This window comes from Echiichthys vipera, assembly GCF_963691815.1.
Source record: "Echiichthys vipera genome assembly, chromosome: 5".
In the NCBI taxonomy this organism is placed as follows: domain Eukaryota; kingdom Metazoa; phylum Chordata; class Actinopteri; order Perciformes; family Trachinidae; genus Echiichthys; species Echiichthys vipera.
The window spans coordinates 8007407-8018603 of NC_139830.1; the positions used below are offsets into that span (position 1 = coordinate 8007407).

The 11197-nt window shown below is 39.9% G+C and overlaps 1 protein-coding gene across 4 annotated transcripts; it reads right to left on the reverse strand.

Annotated features, from left to right (window-relative positions):
- Positions 1 to 302: 302 nt before the first annotated feature.
- LOC310947724 (uncharacterized protein) lies at positions 303 to 11197 on the reverse strand. Of its 4 annotated transcripts, none has more exons than XM_083914641.1 (27): positions 11072 to 11197; positions 10411 to 10559; positions 10060 to 10158; positions 9350 to 9442; positions 8069 to 8153; positions 6411 to 6463; positions 6234 to 6326; positions 6003 to 6101; positions 5763 to 5879; positions 5579 to 5686; positions 4961 to 5009; positions 4801 to 4862; positions 4660 to 4714; positions 4451 to 4566; positions 4193 to 4270; positions 3932 to 4018; positions 3724 to 3828; positions 3494 to 3586; positions 3289 to 3375; positions 2650 to 2721; positions 2423 to 2494; positions 2231 to 2290; positions 1944 to 2051; positions 1686 to 1790; positions 1539 to 1595; positions 1413 to 1454; positions 303 to 1239 (listed from the first exon to the last, which is right to left on the reverse strand). In XM_083914641.1, exons 1-27 carry the CDS (start codon positions 11091 to 11093, stop codon positions 598 to 600), a joined length of 2808 nt encoding a protein of 935 aa, XP_083770767.1. In that variant the 5' UTR covers positions 11094 to 11197; the 3' UTR covers positions 303 to 597. The 4 variants fall into 4 exon arrangements, with proteins under 4 accessions (XP_083770767.1, XP_083770766.1, XP_083770765.1 ...); XM_083914640.1 differs by having other exon boundaries at positions 2231 to 2287; positions 2423 to 2497; XM_083914639.1 differs by having other exon boundaries at positions 2423 to 2497.

Consider the following 11197-nt stretch of genomic DNA (forward strand, 5'->3'; position numbering starts at 1 on the left):
GTAGGTCTTAGTGCAGTAGGGTACCTCAGTAAATTTATTTACAGCGTTTACATTAAGTATTCTGTTGGTATGTACTAATGTTAAGGACACTTGCAGACTGTAATCTTATGTGTAACAAACTATTTTAGTAAAACATCTGTTTATTCTAATTTCCCTTTTTCATAAAGATGATTCAGCACAATATGTGCGTGTCTACATGCAAAGCCAGCCAACAGCTAGAGACCATTATGTTAGTTCTCGCTTTGGCTGTGAAGAACCTGAGATGTACCTGAAGGCAGCATAAGAAATGGAAACAAAACAAATAAAATCATACCGTTTTATTTCCGCAAAGCAAGAATTTTGAATTATTTCATGTGAATTGACATTTCCACAAATGTTCATTTTCTAACCAATTCAAATATAAAACATAAAACCATCTTTTTTTCTTGGTATAACTATTTTCCTCACCATCAAAATGCATCTTTACACAGTAACCTCTCGTCATATTTTCCTTACATTAAGAGCGCCATTAGAGCATATCCCATCATCATATTAAACATCCACCAGTGTCATGTAAGCCGTGCTGTTTTAACATCTACTTTGATGTGTGACATCTCATTATTGGTAAGGTTTGGGGCCTCTCAATAGGTCACTCGAGGTGAGGTGGGAGGTGGAACGGGTTGTTCCGTCTCCGTACCTCCTTGGGCTCCCCATCAGGGCCTCCATGGGGCTGGGGGGTCTGCGAATGGCGGCCCTGTCTCCCATACTCAGTGGGGTAGCAGAGATAGAGGGCCTGGAGAAATCTGGTGGATTCAGAGGCTCCAGTTTCGTAACGGTATTTGAGGGCTTGGAGAAATCTGGGGGATTCAGAGGCTCTAGCTTCGTAACTGTATTGGAAGGCTTGGAGAAATCTGATGGATTCAATAGATCCAGCTTCGTAACGGTTTTGGAGGACTTGGAGAAATCTGATGGATACAGTGGATCAGGCTTCGTAGCGGTATTGGAGGGCTTGGAGAAATCTGATGGATACAGTGGATCAGGCTTCGTAACGGGTTTGGAGGGCTTGGAGTAATCTGATGTATTCAGAGGATCCCGCTTCACAACGGGTTTGGAGGGGAGTGTCACATAGGAGACGACAGAAGCACCGCCAGGAGCACTGGCCGGCTTAAAACTGCTGCCACTGGGAGCTGAAAATTCGCCACCACCTGAACCTGAAACTTCAGTTTTTGGCTCGTTGCATTTCTCACGGTCAGCTCCGTCCTGAAATAAAAAACACAAGCAGAGGAAGGACACTGTCAATGAAAAGTCAGGTTAACCGTACAGAAGGTGAATAGTCTGCAAGGAAACATCACGGCAAGGAAATTTGAGCTTGACCCAAGAGTAAAGGCCCGTAATTACTCATAATATTTGATCATTTATATTAAAAGGCAAACCTTTTTCTTTTTTTCAGTTTCACTTCCCGATGAGCCCGAACTCTGCAGGTCAAACAGGAAAAGAGTCAGTCGTTTCCCTTTCACGTAAGACATAATTATGATATTCCCACTGTGTGAGTGATTTACCTTCTTCTTCTTCTTGTCCTTTTTATTTTCCTTGTCACTGCCACTGGAACCTGAGTCCTAGTCAGATATAAAGCATGAAACACTCCGTCATCTATCCTTTGAAAATGAACAGAAAAGTGTTTTTCCTTATCACACACACTAGATTACCTTCTTTTTGTCCTTCTTCTTTTTCTTCTTCTTGTCTTTCTTCTTCTTCTTCTTCTTCTTGTCACCATCACTGCTAGAAGACGAGTCACTGCCAGAGGAAGAGTCCTTGATGGATGCAAATATGGTAATTGTGTTACTGCGTTTTGTTTTTAATTTAAAAAAACACACCCCATGTTAATATCATAGACTGTGGGATATAGCACTTCCAAATATATTAAGCAGGTGGTTACGTTGGACATATACAAAACACTGATTTACCTTTTTCTTGTCTTTCTTTTTCTTCTTCTTCTTGTCCTTCTTCTTCTTCTTCTTTTTCTTCTTATCGTCATCACTAGAAGAATCGCTGGAGGACTCAGAAGAAGAATCCTAGACAGAGGGTGAAATGATGATGCACAGCACTATATTTATGCAGTAGTAATACTCAGTGGTGATGTATCCTCCTGCCCTTATTATTTAATATGTAGCTGTGTCTTCAAACGTTCTTCAGACTATCATATAATCAACCAAAACCCTGGAATGGAAAACAGAGGATGAGACATTCTCACCTTCTTTTTCTTCTTGTCCTTCTTCTTCTTCTTTTTCTTATCTTTCTTTTTCTTCTTCTTCTAAAGTGAAAAAGAGAACATGAACATGATGGACTGTGCTGCCACTCATCTCTGTTAACTTTGTCAATGTGGGTACAGATGAATAAGTGACTAAATAGAACAAACATCATCTTTGTGCGTCTGTTATCTCACCTTGTCATCATCACTATCAGAGGAAGAGGAGGACGAGGAAGCAGAAGAAGAGCTATCATCAGAAGAGCAGGACTTCTGGAAAAATGATATCATTCAGCCAATCACAGAAGAGCATAGTTGTTCATGAAGACTCATTCATTAGACTGTTTATGAGCGTCAGGAGCGTCACGTCAACCCATTAAAACGAATAAATGGGAAACATGTAAGAGATTTCACATGTGATTTACCTTCTTCTTCTTCTTCTTCTTCTTTTTCTTCTTCTTGTCATCTTCACTATCAGATGAGGAAGAGCTGGAATCCTGTGCAGAGAGAGAGAGCCGACGATGACGTAATAACATTAAAGGAAGGTAAGATAATTTTCTGTAAAAAAATCTGTTTTATTTGCTGAAACTGTCATTTTTTCTCGGCAGCACAATGAGACAGACAATCTGTGTAAAAATCATGTTGCTCTAACTGTCTCCCTCTGCTTCTAATGTAATTTGCTTAATTCCACTGCACCTGACCGACAACCTGTTGCTGTATTACGTATTTCTCACATAAAGTGCATTCAGAAAGATATTTAAGTGGTCCGTTTAGCTGGTGGGAGGTTGGTGGGCGGTTGGTGGGCGGTTGGTGGGCGGTGCTCGACTTGATCACAAACTTCTCCTTTTACAGCTTAACTAAAATCTTGTTTTTGAAAACACTAAATGTGAGAAATAGGCAACACAGTTTATTAGATCAACGTTGCCTAGTTTCACAGTTTGATTGGAGTTCAGAGCCGTTATTGACACTGCGTAAGGACTCAGGTTGGTTGTAGTGACAGTTTCAGCAAATCTGAAAAATAAGTTACATTTACAGTACTGCACAACAGTGTAGTAGACACAAACCTTATCCTTCTTCTTCTTTGTCTTCTTCTTTTTCTTCTTCTTCTTCTTTTCCTCTTCACTATCAGATGACGAAGAAGAGGAGGAATCCTGTAAAGAGAGAGAGAGAGAGAGAAAGAGAGAGAGAGATACAGAGAGGATGAAGATTATACTATAACACTATACAGCACAGGTCCAAAAAATGTAAAATATTATTGTGAAGACAAACCTTATCCTTCTTCTTCTTTGTCTTCTTCTTCTTCTTTTTCTTCTTCTTCTTCTTCTTGTCCTCTTCACTATCAGAAGAGGAAGAGCTGGAATCCTGTAAAGAGAGAGAGTGAGAGAGAAGGAGAGAGAGAGAGAGAGAGAGAGAGAGAGAGAGAGAGAGATACGAAGATTATACTATAACACTAAACAGCACAAGTACAAAAAATTTAAAGAATTGTTGTGAAGACAAACCTTATCCTTCTTCTTCTTTGTCTTCTTCTTCTTCTTCTTTTTCTTCTTCTTCTTGTCCTCTTCACTATCAGAGGACGAAGAAGAGGAGGAGGAAGAGCTGGACTCCTGTAAAGAGAGAGAGCCAAGGATGATATGATAACACTAAACAGTGCGTACCAAAAATGTAAAGTGCTGTGAAGACACAACCCTTATCCTTCTTCTTCTTTACCTTCTTCTTCTTCTTTTTCTTCTTCTTCTTCTTCTTATCATCTTCGCTGTCTGAGGAGGAGCTGTCAGATGAAGAAGAGGAGGAGTCCTGTGGATCAAATCAAATAGACATATTCACGTTGACATCTGCAAAGATTATATCTATATTTGAAAAACAAACACACATTCACCCTTGTGTATCACTTATGTATCAGTACACAACCGTATTTATTTGTGTGATGCGATTTGACAACAGCAGATGTAAACACAGCTCTTTGTATACCTTTTCCTTCTTCTTCTTCTTTTTCTTCTTCTTGTCTTTTTTGTCATCATCATCGTCATCACTGTCTGAGCCAGAATCCTGTAGCAAAACACAGAACATGTTGTTTTTTTGTGATCTCGATTGTCCTGTAACATTACTTTATTGTGCAGTAAAAGTTGCATCAGTGCATGGTGGTAATGATGCATTGTAAGTACTGTCAAGCCCATTTAAAAACAGCTCTTCATCATCTTTTTAGCAGCATGTACACATTGTGATCACCTTCTTCTTCTTTTTCTTCTTCAGCTTCTTCTTCTTCTCCTTCTCCTCCCCTCCTTCTCCCTCATCATCACTCAGGTGGCCTGCCTCGATACCATCGGGGAATGCCTTTGCGCCGCCTGCTGGACAGGAAGCACCGTTACAACCAAAACACTTTTTCCAGGCCTCAGACCGATGCTTGATTTGTTAAAGAGCCAGAGCAGAACACATACCGGCCACTGTAGAGGACAGTTTGCATTCGTCTCTTTCTTTAAGTTCTTTCTTGGCCTGTCACGACAAAAGGGAGCGATGTATTTCAGTGCATTTGTGCATATATGTGTGGCATTCATATGGTATATATGTGAGTATTTCACCTTGTCAGCAACTTCGGCCTTCTTTTTATCTTCATCAGCACATGGTCTTGCAAGCCCGCCTTCTGCAGGAAATTACAGAAATAAACAGGTTTCGGTTGCAGTGACGGTTCTGATTTTTATTGCTAGTCTTTTTCAGACTCTTAATAGTGGAAACACTCACCAGCTGCCGACACATAAGTAGCACTGTAGAGCTCATTCGGATCTTCATCCTATGAAAAAGCACAAATTCAATCAAGCTCAGGCTTACTGTAAGTACTGCACTTTTTATCCCCCCATACTGTATACAGAGATGTGTACAGTACATGGACACACAGAACACACGTGTTGACAGATCATTAACAAATCAGTATCTACACAACCGTTCATTAGCTCTGCAGTGGAACGCACATTAGAATATAGCTGATAATATGAGCTGAGGTGTTTTGGCAGCGTGTATAGGTGTGTATCTTATCAAAGCATTCCCGTACAGGCCCTGACAGCTACAGAAGCTGCATACTTATTTTCTCAGAAGGTATGTGCACTGTTGTGCAATCTGGTTGGTCTTTATTACAAACAGAGCACACACTTCTCTACAGTTGTGCATTAAGAAATGGAGAAACGGTTCGTAGTGATGCATAACACAATGACAACTAAGTCTCCTGTATGCATAAAAACAAAAAAGAAATATGACACAGCATTTTTTCAGGAAGTGAAATTCACGTGATAAGCAGCTTCACCACTCACCTGACAACCTACTCGATCATTCAGAGGCTTTTTAAAAAACAAGATGGATTTTTACCTTTTTCTTATCCTTCTTCTTCTTCTTTTTCTTGTCCTTCTTCTTCTTCTTTTTCTTTTCATCTTTATCACTATCAGAAGATGAAGACGAGGATGAAGAGCTGGAATCCTGTGTCAATGTAAAAAAAAGAATCAGGAAATAATCGCTGCACTTTGTACATTAAGAAGAAAGCTCATTCCTTTACCTTTTTCTTATCTTTCTTTTTCTTCTTCTTCTTGTCCTTTTTCTTCTTTTTCTTCTTGTCATCTTCACTGTCAGACGACGATGATGAAGAGCTATCTGAGGAAGAGGAGCTGGAGTCCTTCGAATGCAGAACAAAACAATAAATGAATCAGTTTTTGATGATTTACACAGAAGTAGAAAAGACAGTTCACACTCAATATATTCACACTAGTGTAATTGTACAGTATCAAATACATCATACCTTCTTTTTCTTCTTCTTCTTCTTCTTTTTCTTCTTCTTCTTCTTCTTCTCATCCTCACTGTCGGAGGATGAACTATCAGATGAGGAAGAGGATGAATCCTGGGACAGAGGAAGTACAGTATATAAAAACAGATATTTAATAACACAAAGGTTTAAAAAGTCATATTAATGTGTCATCGTTGGTTACATGTATAATATCAAGCTGCTATAGTATGGGAAATCTGCACATACCTTCTTCTTCTTCTTTTTCTTCTTCTTGTCCTTTTTCTTCTTCTTCTTTTTCTCTTTCTTCTTGTCATCTTCGTCCTCTGATGAGTCGTAATACTGAAAAGGGCAAACATTCTATAATGTCGCGTTTAACAGCAAACAGCATGTTTTAAAATGTAGGTTGTTTGAAGTCTCTCTCACCTGGCTTATCTTCACACCCTCATCACACTGCTGTACCATTTGGCCATCGGAACCTGACAACATTAAATCCATTCAAATGTAAAGCATTTGTTTAATAAATGGGAAAAAAAGAAAAGAACAGTTGCAATAATTGTCAGCTGTGAAAGATCTCTAGAATCAATCAGTTATATTTTACAGAATAAAAAGGGAATCTAAAGGGAATCTAAAGGGATTCACGGTTGACTGAATACTGTTCAATGTAATTATAGCAGCCATCTATGTTTTTAAAAGAAATCTAAATCTGAGTGACGTTTTTTATGAGCTGCTGTAAACACAGATCTTTATAGACATTAGTTTTACTCCTATAAGAATCAACCATATGGGGGATAATAAATATCAGGATGGGCATGTCAAAGTTGAAATGACAACCCAGCTGGTGGCTTACTCTCTTTTGTGCCATGGTATGCTTAAAGTGTCAGTCCATTATGACCAAAGAAATGTGTAAATGGGTGACCTTGGTCTGAACTGAACTTTACATGGTGGAGAGGAGGTCGTGTGGCTCAGGCTCTCGCTGTTTGCTGACACCTGGAAGCTGCCTCACATTCTATATCTCATAATTTTGGATTGTCTCTACTGTAATTGTATAATGTTGGTCTACTTAAGGGTGCCATTTTTTCTGTTTCACTGTTATTAAACAGTGTGATATATCAACATTGAGCTTGCCATCGTCCATCAGAGAGACAGTATGGCGGGTCTGGTTGCATATAATAGGGGCACTTCATCATTTCCAAAACCTCTCTTTTACATTTATTGCTAGTGTGCCAATGGTGGCATGCTCTTCCTGAAGTTAAAGCAGTTTGTTTGAGGAGTTTTTCCTTATTCCAAGCAAGGACAGAAGGAATATCCCCTGAAGCAAAATTGCAATTTGTGATATCGGGCAATTTAAATATAAAGTAAAGTACCAAAGTACCCTTAAGCAAGACCATAGACTATACTGTATATATAAAAGAGAAAGGCACATACAGCAGCAATCTCCGGAGTTGAAAAATGAAGCCTAAACCTGCAGTTCCTCGAATGGCCTCTTGAGACTGGCTCCAAAAGCGAGTCAATCCCCATAAACCGTACGAAAAACAGTTTTGGTGTCTATAGTGAATTTCCCTGTTCATGACAACTACATAGCAAATTTTCATATAACTCACTCGTTTCAATTATATTACAGCTTAAAGTTATATCTAATTAAGTTCATGACGGCTTTGAGTGACAGGTGGGTGGCATAGACTGTAGGCTTTATTCGCCCCACCTTAACTCCATTCACACTCCGCCTCTTTGTCCATTTTTGGATTAGGAGGGAGTTAGGCGGTGTTGGGCTGCCAAGATGGCCGGAGCCACCTGCTCTGAGCTTCATTTATCTTTGAGCTCTTTCTCTTTGTAAAGGAAAATGTATTAGAAACAACTGTAACTGCCTGTATTTAAATATATTGTCAGGGTAATCTAAGAAGAGATTAGAAAATTATATTTTAGGTATAAAACAGCAGCAGACAAGATGCAATAAACTTATTTTAAAGAACCATAGAAAGATTTGGGAATATATGCTTACATGCATACGATATAACACAATATAACTGCATATGATATGCAATATATGCTTTTCGAAGAAGAATGCACTGTGTTCCACTTACCAGATATGATAACACTGTCCCAGACATACTCTTTCTCTCCATCCTTCTTCTTCTCTTTTTTCTTCTTCTTCTTCTTCTTGTCATCCTGCAAGGGCATGTTGATTCTTTCAAAACCGTATGTTGTTCTACAGAGCTTTTAAAACGTCTACTGTATGAGCTCCTGTACGTGTTCCTGTGTGAAGCTTTTTTTGCAAAGTGAGTGTTGTATTTACAGATATACTGTATATACATAAAGATAAGTATTCAAGATCAGAGTTGGGTGTCACCTACTTGTTAGTAGATAAGAATTCTCAATACGGTTAGATAACAAACGTCCACACCTTTCGCAGGACATGTTGGATGCATAAGTATACAGTATATTGTCGTGACTTGCTGTGCTAGTTACAGAAGGTGTTTCACACATTGTCTGTGGGTGTGTTCCTCGCCGGTAAAATACGCCATGCTATCAGATCCAGGACATTAGGGTGGGGTGAAATGCATTCCAGCGTTATGTACTCTTACTCTTACTTTTCTTTTTTGCCCTTTTGTGGAACGCAAACTTTGTTTCTGTCTTTTGTCATAAAAGCTTGCAAGAGCTAAGTCACCTGCTTTTCCGGTGTCTCCTGATTTTCTACCCACGCCAACAGAATAAATTGCGTCATCATGTGATTGCAGTTCCTTGAGGCTAAATGTTAATAAATAACACAAAAAGGTGAAACACTAGTGGGATATATATATTGCTTAGATCTGTCTCAAAAGATGGGACTGTTGATAAAGCGGGCCCGGGGAAGGTTGACGAGCTTATCCCCTAACTTGGCAAAATACGTTAAAGCTCTCTTTTTAGATTTCTAAAATTTGACAGCCATGTCATCCGAAAACATTCTCTCGACAGACTGTGTTGTTCATTTTGACAATATCCTCACCTGAGGCTGCGACATAGTTAGAAAGGACTATCAGTCCCATGTGAGCTGATGCGAAATTGTTTGTGCTCTTGGCTAAGAACTTAATTTTAGCAATGCTGCAGGGAGGACTTTTAAAGGATTTACATAAACAAAACTGCACTGCATAACCGTCACTTCTACAGTCTCTTTAGTGTGTTTGAAGGAAAAAAATATTGGCTCCAACCGAAAGAATACTGAGAGTTGTGCATCAAGAATCTTGCACCTTGCAAAACAATCGTGCAAACATTTCCCTTTCACCTCAGGCAGGTACGTGATGGCAGCAACATGTTAGAGCAAGACACTGTAGAAGTTGCATGGAAGCTATATGTGATCCTTGGGCAGCAACTATGCCATAACTTACCTCACTTTCACTGTCTGAAGAGCTACTGGAGGAAGAAGAAGAGGAGGAGGAGGAGGAAGAAGAAGAGGAAGAAGATGAGGATGAGCTGGAATCCTGTTGAGAAAGAAGCAGGGAAGTTATTACTCTACTGTATTCACGCTGGACAGGTTACTTTATGCATTTCTTTGATGGTGAAAGTGCTAAATGAGAATCTACATAAATGAGTCACTACAAACACACTGGAGCGAGGCTTTGTCTTAAAGAAGGCGGTGCAGCAGAAGGGAGAGGCTCTCCAGGCACTTAGCAACAAACAAATGACCTGGCATAACCCTTTTGCAAAAAACACCCCACACAGAACCACACCTGCTCCGGCTATGCCGTAATGCCAATCATTCAAAAGCGACACATGATATGCATCAGAAACTAATTAATCCCATTCCCAGTTGTCTCCTGTTTGACTGGTCGTTGCTACAGGTGCAGCCCACGTTGTACTGTCAGAAGTCATGATTTCTGCCTCACATGTGTAGCTTACAATACAGGCAACACCCTCTACTATCAACTGCCTGCTTTTAGAGACATAATTTCATCTGCCTAGACACAAGGAGACGGTGAGTTGGTCAGCACTGTCCCCAGCTTAGCCCGTCACTTTCACCAGCAGTACTAGCCAGAGACTTTGCTTGGTTTAAGCATTATAGAGTGAATGAGGCTTGGTTAATGGAGAAGATACATACTTTCTTTTTCTTCTTCTTCTTCAGCTTCTTCTTGTCTTTCTTGCCGATACCCTCATCCTCGCTGTCGGAGGACAGAGAGCTGTCAAATGAGTACAGCTCCTGGTGACGGACAAAGAGAGAAAGTAGAGATTATCTGCTGTGTCTTCATAATCTTTGGGAATCATTTTACAACAGTTGGTGCATTTATATATGTGGCATTTATTTTATTGGTGTCACAACATTATAACTAACTATAACCAATGAATAATTAAGTTTATAATTCTTTAATATTTGGTGGTAAAGTAGAATGGGTCCATGCACGTTTTATTCAAACGGCTGTTTTGTGTTTTTTAGAAAGCCTCTCCTGCTCACCTGTCCATCTCCTGCTCCTGCAGGGTGCCCCGGTTGACTCTTGGTTGCCTCTACCTTGCCCAGGTCTGCGGGCTCTGCTACCTCAGCGAGGGGCTGCAAACCTCCAGGAGGAGCCACCACTGACTGCCGGACACCTGCAGCAGCTGGAACTACAAAGTACAGGGTGACAGGATTACAAATAGACACCGATCACTTTGATCCCTGCCCTTCTTTGTATGGTTATCTGATCCTAAAAAAAATCAGCTGATGCACTATCTACACACTGGATCAGCTGTTGTAGGAACCCACACTTCCTTATTAACCCACTTCCGTAAATGGACAGCCAGAATAACACATAAAGAAGTCAACACACAATATATAAATTCAGTTAAATCAATTAAAACTGTGCCTGCAGATTGATTACTTTTCAATGCTTTTTGCCATGAATCCAGCAAATTGCCAGAGTTCAGAAAAGTGCCACACCCAACCCTCAACAGTAAAAAGAAAGAAGACTAAATCTTAGCTTTGGGTAAATAGTCTATAAAACAGTAACATATCATTCATTTTCTTTCTTCCTGAAATCACTGTTGTCTAAAACAAAAGAGACTAGCCGAAGTTTAACTCAGTCCATATTATTCAAAGTAAAAACTAAATAGATTGTTAAACATATTGTTCAGCAAACCTTTGTGGAGGGTGGACTCCATTTAGGTCCAAGCGTCTCCTCTGTCCAGGGACCCAGGTCTCCTCTGACAGACCCACCTGTGCACTTTTATGACAAAGTGTGTGTACATGGAGCTGGAGAGATTTA

Coding starts and splice junctions, on each gene's coding strand:
- LOC310947724 (XM_083914639.1), bottom strand. CDS start 11,093: ATGGAGTCCACCCTCCACAAAG. Junction 10,159..10,410: donor CAGGAGCAGGAGATGGACAG/GTGAGCAGGAGA, acceptor GTCCGTCACCAG/GAGCTGTACTCATTTGACAG. Junction 1,791..1,943: donor AAAAGAAAGACAAGAAAAAG/GTAAATCAGTGT, acceptor GCATCCATCAAG/GACTCTTCCTCTGGCAGTGA.